The sequence below is a fragment of the Macrobrachium nipponense genome, chromosome 17 (assembly GCF_015104395.2).
Source record: "Macrobrachium nipponense isolate FS-2020 chromosome 17, ASM1510439v2, whole genome shotgun sequence".
In the NCBI taxonomy this organism is placed as follows: Eukaryota; Metazoa; Arthropoda; class Malacostraca; order Decapoda; family Palaemonidae; genus Macrobrachium; species Macrobrachium nipponense.
In genome coordinates this window covers 89,109,696-89,132,641 of record NC_087210.1, presented here as the reverse complement: position 1 = coordinate 89,132,641, position 22,946 = coordinate 89,109,696, and the positions used below count along the sequence as shown (strand labels likewise).

The window sequence follows — 22,946 nt, the reverse complement described above, 5'->3', positions numbered from 1 at the left end:
TGATCTGATTCGGTCATTCGAGACGTCAAAGTCAAGAGATCCAAGAGCTCCGAGCTGGAATCTGGACGTAGTCCTAAGATTCCTGACTTCGGAAAAATTCGAACCTCCTCATTGGGCCTCCTTTCGAGACATTACAAGAAAGTGCTTGTTTCTGTTGTTTCTCGCTACGACGAAAAGAATTAGTGAACTGCATGCCCTAGAGTCTCGTGTAGGGTTTAAAGGAGATTCTGCCATCTGTTCGTTTCAGACTGTTTCTAGCGAAGAACGAGAATCCTTCAAAGCCCTGGCCCAGGAGCTTCGAAGTAAAGGGCCTGACTAACCTAGTAGGTAGGGAGGCAGAAAGGTCTCTTTGCCCGGTCAGAGCACTAAAATTCTATCTACTATGAGATTCAGGGCCTCTGTAACACGGTTTTTTCGCAATAACTTTTTATCTATGCATTTCATAAATATAACGCTTATTCAGAATACATATTATATCAACACATAAATTTTGAGTGTATTCTGCACTACGTAGGTTGAATAAATTTGGTACTTATAATGTAAAAGTGACCTTTTTTGAAGACGGGCCAACTTACTCAGAGAAAAGGTTTCGAACGCACTCGTTACGTAACTTATGACAGCATTTCTTCCCTCTTTCTCGGTGGATGATTGGCTGTACGTAACGAAGGCTAAACCTCTGGCAACAGTGGCATACAAATTTAAATACAAGCAAAGCAGTACACCTTTATGAACTCTGGAACCTCTCCACTGATAATTGTCATAATGAACAAACCAACAAAATATGTTAATAAATACAAAAACACTTCGATTATTAGTCTAACTCCCAAAATAAGTTTCCAAAGAAATTACAGTCTACTTTATAGGTCACAATCAGATTTACAAGATGTAGGGAATAGTTGGTAATTATCAAAAACATAGTAGACAAGCTTGATTTGATAAGTGCTATATCCAATGTCAAGCAATTTTTATTTATTGGCTATCTACCTATTTACTGAAAAAAATAGCCGGTACCGTATATTGGCTTTAAACCTTCACCAATAATTATCGTCAGAATGGTGACTTCATGAGGCTCCACCCACTTTCGCCTCGTTATAATTCAGGATAACACTGAAGGCTACCATGGGCATTGTTGGATTAGAAAATTTAACTTCTGGCTATAAAAACTAATTTCTCGAGTAGTTGTCAGAAGTGCTAAATGATCCTCAAGGATCCCAGCAGTTGGCCTAAACGTATAATTCATGTATATTACTGCTATACTGTTGCGGCACTACTGCTACAGTAGTATTACTACGCTAGCACTGATACCCCACCCACATCTATGTATCGTTCCGCCATTCGTAAAGTCTTTGGGTTTCAGAGCCGATGGAATTTCTGTCTGGTGGATGGGCGGGGCAACATTTAGTCAAAAGGTGTTTGTTTACCTTGCTTACGTAATGAATGTTTTTCGACTCTTGGCTCGTAATCATTGGCCATGGCGTCGGCTAGATCATTTTTACTCTATAAAAATTAAAACTATCGGGTTTAGGTTATTGATAATGCTGACAAAATTTGTGTGTGGTTGTAAAATATACAAATGTCAACTTTCAGCTACATCCGATGCTTTGACAAGGAGCAAAGTCCAAAAAACCGTGTTACAGAGACCCTGAATCTCATAGTAGATAGAAAGAAGCAGATGGGGGGTTTGCAACAAGGTCTATGGGGCTCTGTAAAGGACCTGAAAAGACCTATGTCGAAAAATGCCTTGGCCTTCTTTGTTAGAAGCGTTATAACGGAGGCACATAATAACTGCCCAGATGACTCCTTTAAACTTTTGAGAGTAAAAGCTCATGAAGTTAGAGCAGTCGCAACGTCTCTTGCTTTCCAAAGAAATATGTTGCTAAAGAATATCTTGGAAGCGACATATTGGAGATGCAATTCAGTTTTTGCATCTCATTACTTGAAGGACGTTCGGGTAACTTACGAGAAATGCTTTTCTCTAGGTCCGTTTGTGTCAGCGGATACGGTCCTGGGTATTGGAGCAAGCACCGATCCTTAATTTTATTATATGTGCGTAACCCTCTTGTTGGATATGTTCTTGACTTCCTGCTGGAAGGAGTGTCAGATGTCGCACAGGCGGCCGTCACTTTTGCTCAGTAAGGAACTCGGGTTGTATCTGACTAATAGAGGGGTACAATTTTTTTTTCTTTTTGTACTTTAAAGTGTGCGTCTTGACTGTGTGATTCGAGTTATTGGTTGTTTGTGAGGAGTTTGGGGGATAACTCTTGACAATCTTAGAACTAACACAGGTGTTAGGATCGGGTGATCGGGATCAGTTGTGTGCTCCTTAAATAAGGCGTGTTGTCATGTTAGTGGATTAGCAGCCATTGACAAATGCCAGTCAGGCTCTGCCGAGTAAGTGGATAAGACCCCATCGACAGACCCACAAGAACTCTTGGCCACAGATCAATATCTCGCTAAGGCTCTTGAGGCGAAGCAGACTCTTAGGCAGTAGCCACGAAGTTTTCCGCCTAATCAGGTAGGAACCAAGGTCTATAAATACCTACAACATATGTTGTTTACCTGTCTATTTCAGTAGTTAGGCTGTCTCTTACCCTCCACCAAAGGGTGCCAATCAGCTAAGTATATATCTGACAGGGAAGTTGAATGTATGAAAATGATATTGTTATGATACAATAAAGTTTCATACATACTTACCTGGCAGATATATACGATTAATGGCCCACCCAGCCTCCCCGCAGGAGACAGGTGGAAGAGAGAAAATCTGATAGAAAACGGAATGGTTCCTAGTCCTGCCACCCAGGGCAGGGCGGTAGATCACCTGACCTACCTGTAGCGAGTGCCGCGAAATTTGAATTTCAGTCGGGGACCACGGAGTCTATAGCTAAGTATATATCTGCCAGGTAAGTATGTATGAAACATTATTGTATCATAACAATATTATTTACAGGTAGGTCAGGTGATCTACCGGCCTGCCACTGGGTGGCAGGAATAGGAACCATACCTGTTTTCTATCAGATTTTCTCTGTCGCCGGTACTGACAACATCGTTGTTAGTTCCTCTGGCTGAATTTCGTTTTTTGCATCGCAATTGATCTTCGTACTAGCTTTTTTGGTGACGTATTTGGATCGTTGTATTGGCATACGCTATTGTGGACTGTTGATTGGATTTGGCTTGGATTTTTCATCATGATGTCTGACTCTGGAAATGTTGTGAGAATGTGTGTGAATGAGGGCTGCAAGGTGAGAATGCCGAAAGCATCGGTGGATCCTCACACTGTTTGTAAATTTTGTAGGAAGTATGAATGCTCTGTAGATAACACTTGTCAAGAATGCGAGAGTTTGAGTGTTGAAGGATGGAGATCTCTAACTTCTTACTTAAAGAAGTTAGAAAGAGACAGGGTGAGGAAGGCTTCTTCCAAAACCTTGCCTAGCTCTAGATCTAGCGATCAGGTTAGTAATTTTGTACCCTCTTCTCCTCTTATAAATATTGCTCCTTCTACTCCTGTTTCAGCCCCTGCACCTCTTTTAGATACTGCTGATTCTACATCGGAGATTGCACATCTCAAAGCTACCCTTAAGAAAATGGAACTTAAGATGGCGGCAATGGAAGGTAAGCAAAGTGAAGTGAACAGTGCAGTGGAAAGTGACATAAGTGTCCCTAGTGTAGTGGAGGGGGCGTCTGACTGGCTCCACAACGCTCTCAGGCCTAGACACTCTCAAGCTCCCAAGCCCAGAGGAGAAGGAATGTCAAAAGCCATACAGAGGTTGTGGAGGATCCCCACCAGTCAGACGTCCCTTCGGCAGGTTCTGTTTCGCCTCAGACTGCCAGAGATCGCTATAGTAAAAGCGTTTTCCGTGAGTGTTTCTCTTCTTCGGAGACTTCATCTCCCAAAAGAGGATGGAGATACACGGATCTTTCCCGTCCCTTGAAGAGGAGCTGGAAAGCGTCTCGCATAGATTCGAGTCCTGAGCGTTTTCCTGAGGATTTGCCTTCAGAAAGGAAGAAAGCTAGAAGTTTGTTGCTCTCTCCTGTTGATTCGTGGGATCCTGCTACGGACCGTTCTCCTTCCCCTCTGTTGGACAAGGATAGAGAAACTATGAGGATCCTTCTAAATATGCAGGATCAGATCGCTTCTCTCGTTGGAGTACTCTCCAAAGATCCTCCAAGAAGGAAGGATTCGTCTCTTCCCATCAAGAGATCCAAGTTTTCCTCTTCCGTACCTCTCTCTTAATGGATAAAGAGGCAGAATGTTCTCCTCAGTCAAGACTCGTTCTACGTAAACGAGAGGCTCGTTCTAGAGAGTTGTCTTCGTCTGACAATGATTCTCCAGTAAGGCGCGGGGCGCCTACCAAGAGACGAGAGCAACCTGTTAGCTCGGATTCGTCGTTCTTTAACGAACCCCCTGCCAGGAGTCAGGCTCCTGCCAGGCGCGAGGCGCTATTCAGGGCTGAGCGCGAGATTTCTCCCAGGCGAGAGGCACTAGCCAGGCGCGAGGAGCTTGCCAGGCGCGAGGCGCCAGCCAGGCGCGAGGCGCCAGCCAGGCGCGAGGCGCCAGCCAGGCGCGAGGCGCCAGTTAGTAGCGATTCCTCGATCGGAAGTGCATCTCCTTCCAAGCGCGAGGCTCTTCTTGGGAACAAGACACCAGACAAGAGAGATGGACCTTCGAAAGTGACGGTATCCACTTCGACTTCTCAGGGGATTTAGAAGAAATCTTTGGAAAACTTCTAGATCTGGCAGTCCTTCTCCAACTAGAAGTATTTCTCCCCGAGAGAGAAGATCCCCAGAAGACGAGTCTTCCAAAAGAACTCGTTCCCCTCCTACTCTGGAATTAGAGGATGTTTCAGATGAAGAGATTCCAACTAGTGAAGGCCTCTCAAATTATAAGGTCTTAGCTTCTCTTCTACTTCAAGAATTTGGAGATTCTTTAAGCCCAGCAGCTCCTCCTTCTCCCAGATCGCTATTTTCAAGTACCAAGACACCCAAGTCGTCTTCATTTTTGAAAATGAAGCCAGCGATCTCGATGAGGAAAGCCCTTCAATCACTTAACCCCTTCAAAGACTTATTTTTTCAACATAATGTTTCAAAAAGAATCTAATTGTTTTATTGAATTAAATTAAAATATAACTTGTTTAGACTCTATTCTAATTTGATTTCAACAGAAAATTGTGATTATTTTATGTAAAATTGTAATTTTTAGAAACTCCACTTGAGACCTTTTTATGGCCAATAACGAGTTATCTCGTATAAATTATAATAATTTTATTTTATCACGAGATATCTCGTATGCTTCGTTTTAGTAATTTTGATAATAGGAATTGAATAAAAATCATATTGATGCTTGATAACTTTTTATTTTTCCACTTCATTTTGATAAAAGTATTTTTTCATTTCATTTGAATAAAAAAAAAAATTCACCATTAGAATAAACAAAATCATATATTTCTCTTCATTTGGGTAAAAAAAAAAAAAAGAAAAAAATTCACTTCACATAAACCAGTGTATTTCCCAATCATTTTGTATGGTATGATTTGAAGCAGGGGGTTATACACAGACTAACTTCACATATCTCACACATGTAGCGAGACTCTCGTCTGATCGGTTTTCCATTATTATCCCTTTTCTTAGAGCAAACAACACATTGCCTTGTAGGAAATTTCTTTTTGGGTGTAGGAGGAATGTCAATTGGAAAATGCCTTCCTGAATAGCGGGTAGGATTCGCTGAAATAGATGGTCTACCTGGTCTTGTTTGAGGGATTTCAGCATGATACTTCTTCAGAGTTGAATCAATTATTTCCAACCTGAATTTGAGAGATGAACAGCAATTTTCATTACTCATCTTGAAACACTGATATGCATTCCAAAGGGCTAGATCTAGATGATGGAAGAAAACTTTTTTGTAATATTTTTTTGTTCTTTTCCTGGGAACAGGATAATTTGCCAAGTTTTGATCCAACTTATCCACACCACCCATTGTGTGGTTATAGTCTACTACAACTTTGGGCTTCTTTTTCGTACCTCTCCTACTCGCAATTTCAACTTCATCACTATTGTGAACTGTGGAGAAGTAGAACAACATCTATCCTTCCATCTCATGGCCATAACTTTACCTCTACGATAAGCAGACATTTCCCCCTTCTTCAACTTTTCAGTTTTCAATGAAACTGGCAGGTCTTTTCGATTTATTCTAACAGTGCCATAGCAATCTGTTCTACATTTTACTAGAATATCCACTAACTCAGGACTGGTGTAATAATTGTCTATTGTAAGGCAATAGCCTTTATTCAAAAGAGGTTTCAGTAAAGTCATTACAACCTGTGAGGATTTAGGCAATTCATTGAAATCCTGGTCGAATTGTGTTCCTTTACCTACATAAATCAAAAAACTCCACACATATCCTGTACTCGCTTCACATAACATAAAGAACTTTATGCCGAATCTTGATCTCTTCAATGGGATATATTGCACCCATCCCAATCTTCCTTTATATAGCAAGAGACTCTCATCAATTGAAATATCTCTTTGTGGGGTGTAGACAGTTCTAAATTTATTTTCTAAGTGCACATAAATAGGATATATCTTATTCAGTTTGGGATTAGGATGCGAATTTGCATCGTATGCTTCATTATCAGAAAAATGCAGGTACTGCCTGATTTTCTTGTATCTTTTGAAAGGCATAGTTTCAGCAAAAATTGGGGTTCTAAGAAGTGGATTTTTAGACCAATACAAGGATTCTTCAGGCTTCTTTACAATTCCTTTCAAAGTATTTAGTGCTAAGAAAACTCTGAGTTCAGGTGGAGTTACAGGATGCCACGTATTTGGGTCTGCATTGCATTGCTCAGCAAATCTATTGGTTTCAGTGCAAATAAGTTCAATCAGTTCATCATCAAAAAATACATGGAAAAAATCTAAAGGCGACATACTTTCAATATTCCCTGGGATATTGAGACCTGTTGTTCCTGTGAATGGAAATCGAGGGGGTGGAGGGGCAGTAGAATCTGCGATTCTCCTCCATTGTGTTTCATCCATTACTGTATCTGTATCTGTATTGGTATCGCTGTCATCGTCACTGGAATCATCCAAGCATGAATCGTCGCCTTCTGAGCCAGAACTTTCAAGCTCTGTAAATGATTCCTCAGTATCACTGTTGTCATGGTAATTTGCCATAACTGGGCTAAAATAAAAAATAAATAAAAGGCTAGAATAATAAATAAATAGTCAAGATACTAACAAATTACTCGACAATATATCATATAAACAGTCTAAAATAAAAAAAAAGAACAATGAAACTTACCTAAAACGTGAAAATGAAGAAATGCAGAAGATTCTAAAAGTCACCACTGGAGAGCTAGTAAAATAGTGCGTACTCATCGTAAAAAAAGGAAAAAAAAAAATCCTTGGAAAAAAATTATACTTGACGTATCACAAAATGGTCAAGAGACAAACAAACGACACGAAATCATCATAATAAGTCAATAATATAACATATAAACAGTCTTAGATGACAAATAAACAACCAAATTTACTTAGAACTGGCAAAAATACGATATAAAATACGTACAAACGAACGAACAACCTCTCAAGATCACCGGTTACTCTATATACCACAAAATACTCATGGGGTTAGCTAACAAGACACAACAGCAACACGATGAATCAATAATATAACATATAATCAGTCTAAGATGACAAATAATGCAACCAAACTTACCTAATTAGGCAAAAATACGCAAAAAACAAAAAATACAAAGGTCAAAGATGGCAGCTGAAGTGCTACTAATGACGCGTCGTCTGCACGAAAAAATACAGAAAATTATCGTTGGTAACTCACGACTTCCAGCAGCAAATACCACTGCCAAACGTATGATATAGGACGAGATATCTCGGAGAAGCCTGCTGTAACAATACTGAGCCACGAGAAATCTCGTATTAGCCCAATATTCACGTTTAACTTTTCAACGAGATATTTCGTGGCAAGTCCAAAATTTTTAGCACACTGATAACGATATATCTCGGGTTAATCTTGTAAGGGGTTAATGCTTGGATGGGCACGAAGAAGGAAACTCTGAGAAAAGTGTATTGCTCTCCTCCTTCCAAGCTTTCGGGCAGGAGAGGCATTTGATACAGGACGGGAGAAGCTATGGGTCTGATGCTCCCCTCCTCTGCAGAAATGGACTTTTCAAGCTTAGTGGAGTCTTCAAGGAGACACTCCCTTAATTCAGCTAAAGCTTCCTGGAGCATGTCAGAGTTAGACCAGCTCCTCAAGGGACTTTTCCACGTCTTGGAAGTTTTTGATTTCCTGGACTGGTCCCTTGGGGTGCTGGCTAAAAAGACCCGAGATCCGGACTTTCTCGATCCCGAGGTTCTACATAGTATCTTGTCTTGTATGGACAAGGCAGTGCAAGATGGTTCGGGAGAACTTGCCTCCTTATTCAGATCAGGAGTGGTTAAGAAGAGATCACTTTTTGGGTCATTTCTTGCCAAAGCTGTCTCTCCTACTCAGAGGTCAGCTCTGCTTTACGCTCCCCTGTCTGAACACCTGTTCCCTTCTCAGTTAGTGAAGGACATCTCGCGTTCGCTATCTGAGTAGGCAACTCAGGATGTATTGGTCCAGTCTACCAAAAAGAATCGCCCTGCAGTACCAGTTGCCAAGAAAGCTTCTCGTACTCCTCTAGTGCCCTTTCGTGGAGGCTCCTCATCACGACCCCCAACGAAAAGAAAGACCTTTGATAAACGAGGAAGGTCTTCCTTCCGTCCGTTCAAAAAATCTAAATAGGAATCATGTCCTCCAAACACCTGTAGGTGCCAGACTTCTAAAGTTTGTAGAAGCCTGGGCCATAAGGAAAGCCGACTCCTGGACTCTGTCTGTTCTGGGGAAGGGGTACATCATACCTTTCCAAGACAGACCGCCCTTGTCTACAACACCGAGGGAACTGTCGGCGAAGTACAAGGACCCTGTTCTGAGGGAGGCGCTTCTTCAGGCGGTGGTAACGATGCAGAACAAGGAAGCAATAGAAATAGTGCAGGACCCTCACTCCCTGGGATTTTACATCCGCCTTTTCTTAGTCCCGAATGCTTCGGGGGGATGGAGGCCTGTGCTAGACGTGAGCATTCTGAACCGCTTCATGGAAAAGAAGAAATTCTCTATGGAGATGTCTGCTTCGGTTCTGTCAGCTCTGCGTCTGGGAGACTGGATGGTCTCCCTGGACCTTCAGGGTGCTTATTTCCATGTTCCTATTCACCCATCGTCGAGGAAGTATCTCCGATTTGTGACGCAAGGCAAGATCTTTCAGTTCAGGGCCTTGTGCTTCGGCCTTTCTATGGCCCCTCAGGTATTCACGTACCTGATGGGGAATGTGGCCAGATGGCTTCATCTAAAAGGGATCAACATCTCCCTTTATCTGGACGGTTGGCTCATCAAAGCAAAATCAGAGAGCCAGTGTTTGGAGGACTTGAAGACGACATTGAACCTAATTCAATCTCTAGGATTGCTCGTCAACCTCGAGAAATCACAGATGATCCCCAGCCAGAACTTAGTTTATCTGGGGATTCGGATGGATTCTCGGGGTTTTCGGGCTTTTCCTTCCCAGGAAAGGCTCCTTCGAGGCTTACAGAAAGTCTCGAACTTCCTAGGGAAAGAACGCAGCTCAGCGAGGGAATGGTTAAGCCTTCTAGGAACTCTTTCCTCTCTGGAGCAGTTCATTTCCCTAGGGAGACTCCACCTACGCCCCCTTCAATTCTTCTTAAGAAAAACGTGGAATTGGAAGGAAGGGCACTTGACGGACTCTTCTCGATCCCCTTAGAGGTGAAGAATCACCTGAAGTGGCTGGTCCCTCTAGAGAAGAACGAGGGCATGCCTCTGGCTATTCGGAACCCCGACCAAATATTATTCTCGGATGCATCAGAGACGGGATGGGGAGCGACTGTAGGGGCAAAGGAAGTGTCAGGCTGCTGGACGAAGGAACAGGAAGCCTGGCATATAAATTCCAAAGAACTGTTCGCAGTTTACCTAGCCCTAAAGTGCTTCGAACCGGAAGTCAGAGATCAGGTGGTGCAGGTCAACTCACACAACACCACGGTGTTGGCCTATATCAGAAAACAGGGGGGGACACATTCGTTTTCCCTTTACGAGATAACGAAGAAACTTTTAGTATGGGCAAAAGAAAGAAACATTACCCTCCTGACAAGGTTTGTGAAAGGAGAGAAAAATGTGAGAGCGGACAGGCTCAGCAGGACAAACCAAGTCCTCCCCACAGAGTGGACCCTCCACTCGCAAGTGTGTCAGAGCCTGTGGTCCCTGTGGGGCAGGCCACAGATAGACCTTTTCGCGACATTCCTATCCAAGAGGATAGAGAACTTCTGCTCCTCGGTAGAAGATCCGAGAGCGATAGCGGTAGACGCCCTTCTACTAAACTGGTCAGGCCTAGACGCCTACGCCTTTCCCCCCATTCAAACTACTAGGGCAAGTTCTCAAGAAGTTTGTGGCATCAAAAGGGACGAGATTAACCCTCATCGCCCCGTTTTGGCCCTCTCAAGATTGGTTCATAGAGGTACTGGAATGGACGGTGGTTCACAGAGGTACTGGAATGGACGGTGGACTTCCCCAGATCTCTTCCAAGCAGGACAGATCTGCTCAAACAACCCCACTTCGAGAGGTTTCGTCAAAACCTCCCCGCTCTCGCTCTGACTGCCTTTCGACTATCGAAAGACTTGTCAGAGCGAGAGGCTTTTCGAGCAAGGCTACAAGCGCTATCGCCAGAGCCCGAAGGTCATCAACTATTCGGGTTTACCAAACGGAGTGGGATGTGTTTAGAAGATGGTGTAGAGCGAAGAAGCTGTCCTCCTCCGATACATCTGTGACCAACATAGCCGATTTTCTGATTTTTTTAAAGGAAGAATCTCAGTTATCGGTGTCAACTATAAAAGGCTATAGAAGTACAGTGGTCCCCCCGTATTTGCGGGGGATGCGTACCAGACCCCCCCGCGAATAGTTAGAATCCACGAATGTTTGGAACCCCTATAAAAACGCTAAAAACAGCCTATTTTGTTAGTTAAAACTTAAGAAAAACCACTAAAAATTTTCATACTTGGTTTTTTTAATAGTTTTATCACAAAAAGTGCATTTTATGATGAAATTGATAACAAAAACCAGGAATTTGTGGATATTTCTCATAGAAAAATACCGCAAATGTGCGAATTTTCCGCGGATAATGCAGGGAAACGTTCCCGAGAGAAATCCGCGAATGTGTGAGTCCGCGAATCCAGAGAACGCGAATACGGGGGGTCCACTGTATGCTTTCAGCTGTTTTTAGAAATAGAGACCTGAAAAAAGCTGAAGACAAGGACCTTCATGACCTGATAAGATCCTTCGAGACTTCTAAATCCAGATCTTCACGTACTCCTAGCTGGAACTTGGATGTGGTCCTAAAGTTCCTGTCATCGGAAAAATTTGAACCTCCTCACCTTGCATCGTTTAGGGATTTAACTCAGAAATGTATTTTCCTGTTATCTCTAGCTACGGCTAAAAGAACGAGTGAAATCCACGCCCTTGATTCTCGGGTTGGATTTAAGAAAGATTCGGCTATCTGTTCTTTCCAGACTCTGTTTCTGGCCAAGAATGAGAATCCTTCAAAACCCTGGCCCAGGAGTTTTGAAGTGAAAGGTCTTTCAAACTTGGTGGGAGAGATAGAAAGATCACTGTGCCCAGTAAGGGCTCTTAAGTTTTATCTTAAGAAGAAGAAACAACTTGGAGGGAGTCAACAAGGTCTATGGTGCGCTGTAAGGGATCCAAAGAGACCCATGTCCAAAAATGCCTTGGCATTTTTTGTTAGGAGCGTGATTACAGAAGCTCATGAAAAATGCACTGATGACTCCTTCAAAGGGCTTAGAGTGAAGGCTTATGAGGTAAGAGCTGTTGCTACGTCATGAGCTTTTCATAGAAACATGTCTATGAAAGACATTTTAGATGCGACTTACTGGAGATGTAACTCAGTCTTCGCATCCCATTATCTAAAAGACGTCAAAGTAACCTATGAGAAATGCTTCTCTCTAGGTCCTTTTGTGTCAGCGGATACGGTGCTGGGGCTTGGAGCAAATACTGATCCTTAATTTTTTTTATGTATGTACGTAAACCTCCTTGTTAGATGGGTTCTTGGTTTTCTACTGGCAGGGGTGCTTGATGTCACACAGGCGGCCATTGCCTTTGTCAGTGAGGAACTAGGAATGTATCTGACAAGTAGGGTTGTACAAAATTTTTTTTTTTTTTTTTTTTTTTTTGTGCTATAATGTTATGCGTGCTTTTGTGGTTCAAGTTATTGGTTGTTTGTGAGGAGTTTGGGGATAACTCCTTTCAATCTTTAGAACTAACACGGGTGTTAGGTTAAGGTGATCGGGATCGGTGTTGTGCTCCTTGGATAAGGTTTTTGTCAAGTAAGTGGATCAGCACCCATTGACAAAGTCCTTTCAGGCTCTGCCGAGTAAGTGGATAAGACCCCTTTGGCAGATCCACAAGAACTCTTAGCCATAGATCAATATCTCGCTGAGGCTCTTGAGACGAAGCAGACTCCTGGGCAGTAACCATGAAGTCTTCCATCTAATCAGGTAGGAACCAAGGTTTATTTTGTTTACCTACAACGTATGTTGTGATTCCTGTCTATTTCAGTACATAGCTGTCTCTTACCCTCCTCCAATGGTGTGAATCAGCTAAGTATAGTATATCTGACAGGTAAGTTGAATGTATAAAAATTATATTGTTATGATACAATAAAGTTTTATACATACTTACCTGGCAGATATATACAATTAATTGCCCACCCAGCCTCCCCTGAGGAGACAGGTGGTAGAGAAAATCTGATAGAAAACGGGAATGGTTCCTATTCCTGCCACCCAGCGGCAGGCCGGTAGATCACCTAACCTACCTGTAGTGCGTGCGCGAAATTCGAATTTCTGTCGGACGACGGAGTCTAATAGCTAAGTATATATCTGCCAGGTAAGTATGTAGTATAAAACTTTATTGTATCATAACAATATCATTTTTTTATTTGGTTTTCAGGTTCCATGGTTTGATTAGGTGCAGGATGAGAAACCTTTATATGAAATGCTTGTAACCACATTTGCTCTGGATTCTGGATTTCTTTTTAGATTTTAGAACATTTGTATTTAGTAAAGTCCCATTATTACAGCAGCGAGGTTTGTTACTACATATATCTTTTAAATCTGTGTTGAGGTGCTATTGATATTTTTTTTTCCAGTCAAAATCAGGTTGTGGGATCATTTATTGTCGAACAAGAGCTGGAACCCTTGAGTTGGCAAGTCAATTAACAAAGAAAGGAGTACCAACCCTAGCATATCATGCAGGTGATGTACTGTTGTCACTTTTATTTTGGGTGGATAATACTGTATATATAAAAAAAAAATTCAATATAAACTTATTACTGTATGTTAGCCTAATCTGTGGAAACAGCAGTTGCCAGAAACATCCCAGTAATGAATGCCTTGCAAGTGCATTTTGCTTTATCATGCTTTTGCAAGAGCATTATGCTTTCTCATGCTTTTTCTTATAGTGCTATGTGTGTGTTTAGCATAGTGCATGTTTTGGTAAGCTTAAACCAGTCTCTTACAATAACCATAAGTGTTAGGTATTCCATGGGTACTGTTTCGAAGTTAAACTTTAAAGCTATGCTTAATATTTTTGTGTTTTGCTTTTCGAAGTTATGATAGTAATTATCCTCACTTTGTTATAGTTATTGGCAGTCTTTCCCTTGATGCTTACCAAAGTTACTAATAACACTTAGGCTTCATATATTAAAAAAAGCCTTGCTTGTTATTCAAAACCTTAGTGAATATACATTTAATTTTGGTTATGTGATCTTTTTTGTTATGCCAGAGCTATATGTAGAAGACCTGTATGGCTAATACAGTTGCAGTATAGAGAAGTAATGTAATTTACTTTGTGCATGCAGGTGTCAAGTGTGTTCTCCAAGTTTAACCTGTAAATTATGTAAGGATTAGCCAGCCTCACATAGAGCCTTTTTTAAAACAATAAGGCAGTATAATTGGCCAAAGACTTTTAAGAAAGGCAGTGCTTCATCTTCAGAATAAGGAGCCCTATACTCTTCGGATGAAACACTGCCTCCTTAATGCCATCTACAAGTAGTATGGGAAATCCAAAACCAGTGATAAATGCATTCAAGGTCAGTAAACTTGAGAGCTTGTTGTATTCTCAATTCCATAAGAAGGTGGAGCAAAATCTTCATTTCTGGGCTCAGCTCGTGTCGGCCTATGAAAGGATCCTTAATATCATTCTTTCTAGGTAAAAATAATCTAAAATTACCAGAGAAAAACAAAATTAAGAAAATGTCAGTAAAACTGACTCGCTCACTCTTAAAAAGAAGTGTCGGTATGGCAATAGGGGCGAGTGTGGAACACTACCACGAGACAATCACCAATTAGAACTCCCAATCAGAATCCCCCTAAGAGAGAGCTGATACCAACGGGCGATGCAGCCTCTACTACTACTACTAGAGGACGCCACGGACAGCAGCGCCCCTAGCGGACATCCTTAATTTTTAGCGCTAGCGTCAAGACGCAAATTTCCCTTGTGCTGTGCTATCTCTGGATTATCTCTCTTTTTTCAACATGGAACGCTCTGCAATTGCCACGGCTAAGTTAAGTAACTCATAAGTAATATTTTACCTCGTTTTTATCTTCCGGGTACCAGTATTTTCCTCTTAATAGGTCATATACGGTTCCCCGGTTGTCTCGTGGCGGCGCCATGCTGCCTCGTAAGAATTCCCGGTCCTCCATACTGGGACTTCTTATACTTATGGGCTTACTATATTACGTTCATTGTTTTTACATCGAGCTTTAGCTAGTTCAGCCCTCCTACCATTTCTCTTAGTTTGGTATTTAGGGCTACTATTATTATTCCGGCCCAGCATCCCGGCTCTTGCTCTTCATCGGCTATCGCTGGCTCCGAGTAGGCTTCTGTTTCTTGGAACAGTTTGCCTCCTCCTGGGCTCCTTTCTCTTTTACTAAAAGTGTCTTTTCCATCTTTTCGATGTATATTTTGATTTTATTTAGGGTGTTAGGCTAGCCTAGGTGCGTGTTCCTTGTTTTGGTACAGCCTGGTTCACGTGGCCCTCTCACGGTTGGGTTGCTCGCGGCCTAGGCCACTTGCGGTCACGTGTTCCATCGCACCTTACCCTGCCCCTGCCCTCCCTACCTGGTATAGGGAGGGGCTGGGGGACCCCTTGGTTGTCATGACAACCTCAGTTGCCTTCTCTCACTCCTACTCTGAGGCGGCCAGGGGTTCCTCCCAGCGGGGGGTATAGGGCGACCACTCATGAGGTACCGGGTCTCCGTGCGGGTAGTCGGTGAGGCGGGGAGGAGTAGGCCATCCCTCCCCCCTCTCTCGCTCCCGCCGTGTTTCACCGAGTCCTTCCTCCCCCCCTCCCCAGTTGCTCAGCCACCTCTCTCGCTATACGAAAGGAGCCTTCCGTCGCAGCCGGGGCACCTTTGGTTATAGATTACTGGCTCCGCTAGCGGGCGGGGTGGGCACCACTAGTGGTCGGTTGCTTGCCTACTATATCCTTTCATCTCTCCCCCGCTACCGGAAGGGAGCTTGCTTCTTACCCGCGCACTCTTCTAGTAGACGGGCGGAGGGAGGTTTGTATTATTATTATTATTTTAAGGATATACCCTAATTTTACAATGAATTGTGTAATATGTTTATTTTTATCTACTATCCCCGCCATTTTCCGTCGTGGTTTCCACTTACAACCACTCCTGGTTGGTTCCCTTTTGTGTCTCCGCCATCAGCGGAGCTCTAGCCTAAGGGGCACAACCAACCTAGTTACCACACGTATTTTGGCGGGGCTCTGGTTTAATCTAACTTTATCGCTCCGGCACCAGCGGAGCATTTGTTAGACTGTAAGTGTTTACCTGGTACTCATGTATCTTTCCACTTACAGGCTACCAACTGTCAGGTCCCAGCGTGCAACGCGACGTTGTACGACCCCTGCGGCCATGATGAGTGCAGGTCTCACGCCCCGTGTGCCACATCATACAATGAGATGATCGTCTGGCACCCCGAAGCCTGCGCCATCTGCTACGACCTGGTCGGTCAGCTGGGAGATGGGGTAAGTCCGTGATAGGCTTCCTTATCATTTACTAACAACTCTTAGTCATAAGTTTGTTAACCCCGTTCCGCCACTGGAAGTTAATCTCGCTTTTCTTTCAGGCTACTGGTGTGAGGGAAGTCGCCCTCGCCACCCTGAAAGCGTGGGTGGGCGGCTTCGGCAAGAACGCCGCCAAAGGCCAGCCCTACATTTTGGATAGAAAGCTGGCCACCCAGATCTTCCCGGCGGGCAAGTCGACCGGTTACGTTGACCCCTTGTCCGCTGCCCCTCTGATAGCCTCCATCCAGCAAGACCTCCAGCAATCCTTTGGGGTCGTAGCCTCCCAGGAGTCGGTCCCGGACGTCGCTGCCCTGGACCTTAACGTCGAGCCCATGGCGGTAGGGGGGGAGGATTTGTTGGTTGAGGTAGGTATGTCGGGCGCCCAAGGTCTTTCCTTGGGTGCCCCTGGATCTTCTCCTGTCCCTTCTTCTAGTGCTTCATTTCAAGGCTTTGTGGGATCTGAGGTCCCTACCCGCTCTCCCGCTCTCTCTGTACCCCCAAAGGTGAAGGGACAGAGAGAACCGAAGACTCTGGCCAAGACAACTTCGAAGAAGTCGTCTTCGTCTTCTTCGGCTAGGAAGATGTCGTCTTCCTACGCCGATGCGGTGAAAGCAAAGCCGAGCTCTTCTCACTCGAAGAGCTCTAGAAGCAAGGCTTCTAAGGAGAAGGCTCGCGCTCCCGCCGAGCCAGTGCCTTCTCCCGCCTCCACCGCTTCCACTCCGGTTACGCCGGTAGGAGGAGCAGGGCCTACCACCTTTGATCCCTCTGCTTTCTCAGCAGTGGTGATGCAACAGGTGGGCGAGCTGGTTGGCTCGCAAGTCTCCGCCCTGGGGACAAGATTCGAGCAGATGTTCGCACAGTTGTCGAGCACTCTGTCTCAATCAGGCCAATCCATTCAAGACCTCTCTAACAGGGTTAGAGAGAATGAGGACCGGGTAGCTGGGCTATCCCAGGTTCCTCTTCCAGTCTCCCCAGCGCCAAGCACGGGGATTCTCCAACTCCCGCCATATGACTCTCTGCCAGCTTTCTCCATGGAGAACCCATGGAGAGTAGCTGCCTACGCCCCTTTCAAGGATGGGATGATCTCCATCCCGGAGTGTGGAACTCGAAGGATTGAGGACTTCGAGTTTTACCCTCCAGGTCTGACGCAGCCTTTCATGGGTTATGCTAGAGAGTCGGTCCTATACAGTAGGGATCATGCTCAGCGGGAATGGGTTCACTGCCTTGAGGACTGGGAGTGTACGAACACCAAACTCCAGGCCTACAAGAGTCCCTTCACGATTTTCGCGACGGAAGAGGAGGTTTCTCTTCCGTTTGCCACAAAATTGGTGGAGAAGTCCCTTCAGGCAGTCCTCAAGGATGAGCCCATCCCACAGTTGAGGGAGGCGGAGTCTACTTCTCCGCTCTTCCCGGCTTTCGGAGAATTGTGGGAGAACTTGCCAGCTACGTTCACGCTTGGCAAGCTCAAACCGGACTGCGCCATGGACCAGTTCGGCGAGAAGCTACCAAGGCTGCCGGATTCCCTAATCCAGGCAGAATTTGATGCGCGAACCAGGTTTGGTAGGTCCCTCAATTCCCTCATAATTACGGAAATGGCTGCCCTCTCTTATGCTACTGAACCGCTGTTCAAGATTTTGGCGAAATCTCAGTTCCAGACGGTTCTATCGGACGCTTTTGACTTCTTCCAGGCTAGGAGGAACTGCCGGAAGCATGTTCTACAAGAATGTACTATTCGGCATGAGCCGAATAGACTCTCGGCCTCTAGCATGTGGGGAGCGGATCTCTTCCCAGAGTCCGCTGTCAACGAGGTTCACCACGAAGCTGCTAGGCTCAACCAGAGCCTTAGAGCTAGGTGGGGTATTTCCTCAAAGAGGAAACAAGATTCCGTTCCCACTGCTGGTAAGAAACAGAAGAAGGCTGGTAAGAGATTCCAGCCGTATCAGAAGCACCAGCAACAACAGCAATTTGTGCAGGCGGTCCCGGTTACCCAACAAGGACAACCTGCTAGTTCAAAGCAGAACCAGCCTATCCTCCTGTTGTCCCCTCAATCTCAGCCATCCACCTCCTACGCTATCTCGCCGGCCTTCAACCCTTCATATGAGGCTCAAGGCTACAAACAGCCGAGAGGTAGGGCGAGAGGTTACTTTCGTCAGCGTGGCGCAGGAAGGGCCACAAGGAGCAGGCAGTTTAGAGGAGGGCGTGGTGGCCAACCCGCCCATCAACAATGAGGGGCTCCCCCGGTAGGAGGGAGGCTGTTCCTCTTCCGCCACAGGTGGGGGTTCAGCAATTGGGCACAGAGCATAGTGTCCAAAGGATTGGGCTGGAGTTGGATCAAAGATCCTCCTCCAATCAAATCATTCCACCAGATACCGTCAGAGGAATTGACAGATTACGCGGAAGAACTCCTTCAGAAAGGAGCTATTGCGAGAGTCAAGCATCTAAAATTTCAAGGTCGCTTATTCAGCGTGCCAAAGAAAGGCTCAACAAAAAGAAGGGTAATCTTAGACTTGTCAAAGCTAAACTCTTTCATTCGTTGCGACAAGTTCAAGATGCTTACCCTCTCGCAAGTAAGGACCTTACTTCCGCGTGGAGCCGTCACATGCTCCATCGATCTTACAGACGCATACTATCATATCATTATAGCCAGACACTTCCGCCCATTCCTAGGATTCAGGCTAGGAAATCAAACATTCTCATTCAAAGTGATGCCCTTCGGTCTGAATGTAGCCCCCAGGGTATTCACAAAAATAGCAGAAGTGGTTGTACAACAATTGAGAGCTCAGGGAATCATGGTAGCAGCATACCTCGACGATTGGTTGATCTGGGCACCAACAGTCGAGGAATGTCTCAGAGCCACCAAAAAGGTAGTTCACTTTCTGGAACATCTAGGGTTCCAGATAAACAAAACGAAATCCAGACTTACTCCGGAATCTCGTTTTCAGTGGCTAGGAATCCAATGGGATTTGGCTTCCCACAATCTGTCAATTCCAGTGGCCAAACGGAAGGAAATAGCAAAATCTGTCAGGCAATTTCTCAAGTGCAAACAAACGTCAAGGAGAAACCAGGAGAGAATCCTAGGATCCCTTCAGTTTGCTTCGGTAACAGATATCCTTCTGAAGGCAAGGCTGAAAGATATAAATCGAATTTGGCGGTCAAAAGCAAACTCCAAATATCGAGACAAGTTGTCAGTAGTCCCACAGATCCTCCGCAATCAACTACGGCCTTGGTCAAAAGTAAAGAACTTAGCCAAGAAAGTACCCCTTCAATATCCCCTTCCAATGTTAACCATTCACACGGATGCATCCCTGTCCGGGTGGGGGGGATACTCTCAGTTCAAACAGGTTCAGGGGACTTGGTCAGTTCAATTTCGCCAGCTCCACATAAACGTGTTGGAAGCAATGGCAGTATTTCTTACTCTGAAGAGACTGCTTCCCCCGAAGAAGTCTCATCTAAGGCTAGTTTTGGACAGTGCAGTGGTAGTTCATTGCATCAACAGAGGAGGGTCCAAATCCAAGCATGTGAATCATGTCATGATAGCCATCTTTGCATTGGCAAACAAACACAGATGGCATCTGTCTGCCACTCACCTGGCAGGAGTAAGGAATGTGATAGCAGACGCCCTGTCCCGGTCAGTTCCTCTGGAATCAGAGTGGTCTCTAGACGACGGGTCATTCCAGTGGGTATGCCTGAGAGTCCCAGGTCTCCAAGTGGATCTCTTCGCCTCACAAGCGAACCACAAGCTCCCTTGCTATGTGGCCCCCAACCTGGACCCTCTGGCTTATGCCACGGACGCCCTGTCGTTGGATTGGAATCAGTGGAGGAGAATTTATGTTTTTCCTCCGGTGAATCTTCTCTTGAAGGTCCTAAGCAAACTAAGGTCCTTCAAAGGGACAGTAGCTCTGATTGCACCGGACTGGCCCAAGAGCAACTGGTATCCTCTTCTTCTGGAATTGGGTCTCCGGCCTCAACGGATCCCCAATCCCAAGCTATCACAATCAGTACAAATGAGGACTGTGTTCGCTTCCTCAGGAATTCTCCAGACCCTAACTTTATGGACTTCATGAAGTTTGCGGCTAATAAAGATGCTGATATTGATCCACAGAATATTCTCTTCCTAGAATCAGATAAGAGAGAGTCAACCATTAGACAATATGACTCAGCTGTTAAAAAATTAGCATCTTTCTTGAGAGAATCGAACACTACAACCATGACAGTTAATCTGGCTATATCCTTTTTCAGATCCTTGTTTGAAAAAGGTTTAGCAGCTAGCACTATTACCACTCATAAGTCGGCTTTGAAGAAAATCTTTCAAGTAGGTTTTCAGATAGATCTGACTGATTCTTATTTCACATCTATCCCCAAAGCCTGTGCTAGACTTAGACCTTCTCAGAGGCCTACTACAGTTTCATGGTTCTTAAATGATGTCCTCAAACTAGCTTCGGATACTGACAACTCAGCTTGTACATTTATAATGCTCCTGAGGAAGACATTATTCTTATTAAGCCTAGCCTCAGGAGCTAGAATCTCAGAACTGTCGGCTCTATCCAGGGATTTGGGTCATGTGGAATTCCTCCCATCAGGAGAAGTTCTACTTGCTCCGGATCGTAGCTTTTTAGCCAAAAATGAGGATCCTCTTGCAAGGTGGGCTCCTTGGAAGGTTATCCCACTTCCACAGGATCCTTCTCTCTGCCCAGTATCAACTCTTAGAGCCTTTCTATCTCGTACTTCTTCAAGATCCTCAGGTGCTCTCTTCATGAGAGAGAATGGTGGTACTTTGTCAGTAAAAGGTATTAGACAACAAATCCTTTACTTCATTAAACAAGCCAACCCTGAGTCATTCCCAAAAGCACATGATATCAGGGGAGTAGCCACCTCAATTAATTATTTCCAACATATGAACTTTGAGGATCTTAAAAAGTATACTGGATGGAAATCCCCGACAGTCTTTAAACGGCATTATCTAAAGTCCTTGGAATCTTTAAAGTTTTCAGCAGTAGCAGCGGGAAACATTGTTTCCCCCGATACTGTTTAGTAGTTGTAGTATAGATCCAGGTCTCCTTTCTACCTACATCATCCAACATACCTCACCTTATCGCCAGGCTACTCGAATATCATAGCCTTAGCCGTTGATTCATATAGTGGATTGTCCCTTATTTTTTTGCTAGGGACATCCACTCTTGTACTGATAATGTACTTCAGTGTACCTACCCTTATTTTTATGCTAGGGTAGGACACAATGTGTTTGTATATATTTTGTTATACTGGTATTAATGATGGACTTCAGTGTACCTACCCTTATTTTTATGCTAGGGTAGGACACAATGAGTTTGTATATTTTGTAATTATGTTAAGTAAATCCCCTTTTGTTTGTATTACATGCATCACTGTAATTTACTGGAATTACCATTTAAGTACTTTAAGGTTACTAACATTCCATTGTTTTACTGTTTAGTATAAGTTAGTTTAAGTGCTTAGTTTGTATGCTGTAATTGATTTACTTATATTATATCCATCATTTTACACTGCTTTTCATTGTTCCTTTTTTCCCATCTTGTCTGTTTCTCTGGTACTCTTTCATAGGCCGACACGAGCTGAGCCCAGAAAAGGGATTTTGACGAAGGAAAAATCTATTTCTGGGTGATTGGCTCGTGTCGCCCTATGAAACCCCCCCTTTATGATTGTTCCCCCCCTTGCAGGACAAGATGTTTTTAGGTGGTTTTAGATTAAGGATGTCCGCTAGGGGCGCTGCTGTCCGTGGCGTCCTCTAGTAGTAGTAGTAGAGGCTGCATCGCCCGTTGGTATCAGCTCTCTCTTAGGGGGATTCTGATTGGGAGTTCTAATTGGTGATTGTCTCGTGGTAGTGTTCCACACTCGCCCCTATTGCCATACCGACACTTCTTTTTAAGAGTGAGCGAGTCAGTTTTACTGACATTTTCTTAATTTTGTTTTTCTCTGGTAATTTTAGATTATTTTTACCTAGAAAGAATGATATTAAGGATCCTTTTATAGGGCGACACGAGCCAATCACCCAGAAATAGATTTTTCCTTCGTCAAAATCCCTTTATTTACTTAACAATCTCTCGTAGGATATGTCTGACCCAGATCTTCATATTACACTTTTTTCACATCAAGGAAAAAGGTCTCCTTCCCCTGAAGAGCTGCAGATCATGTCAGGGAATGCTGAGGTTCAGTCTTCTGATACTAAAGCCTCTGTTGGTAGTGAGGCAATCCCTCCTCTCTTCTAATAACTCATAACTGTGAAGACTCATCGTGGTCTTACATTAATGGTGCATAGCTCATACAGCACACCTTCAGATGACTGTGACACCCCTTTTATAGTCATGCTCCGTGACTGGAGAAACGCTCATCAAAGCATTTTTCTTGTCATCCTGTTAGTTGATTACACTTATTGTTTATTTGGTCTTTTAAATTATAGTATACTTGTTAAACTCATATCAGCTCCATGATCTCTTTGTTTAATGTCTATATTCTTCAGTCATATGGTTAAATTTCATGGGAACAGTATTGTAAATAATTTTACTTGAGAAGGTATACTTTGATATGCTGCAGTTCTAGATTTTCAATTTATGAATCATATTTGTGTTTTGGTTTTTAGGCTTGAAGGATAGAGAGAGGTCAAAGGTCCAAGAAGATTGGATGGATGGAAAGGTAGCAGTGATTACAGCAACAGTTTCATTTGGTATGGGAGTTGACAAGGCCTCTGTCAGGTAAGTTTTGCAAGTATTTTAAACATTTTATCTCTCTGTACCT

The 22,946-nt window shown here is 44.0% G+C and overlaps 1 protein-coding gene across 3 annotated transcripts in view; it reads left to right on the top strand.

Annotated features, from left to right (window-relative positions):
* LOC135196455 (calponin homology domain-containing protein DDB_G0272472-like) overlaps positions 1 to 22,946 on the top strand; it is an 84,883-nt gene that overhangs the window by 33,477 nt on the left and 28,460 nt on the right. For all 3 annotated transcript variants that reach the window (XM_064223298.1, XM_064223299.1, XM_064223297.1), the window contains 2 exons: positions 13,248 to 13,353; positions 22,792 to 22,903. In XM_064223298.1, the coding sequence (XP_064079368.1) occupies positions 13,248 to 13,353; positions 22,792 to 22,903 (218 nt within the window). The remainder of the gene's footprint in view (positions 1 to 13,247; positions 13,354 to 22,791; positions 22,904 to 22,946) is intronic.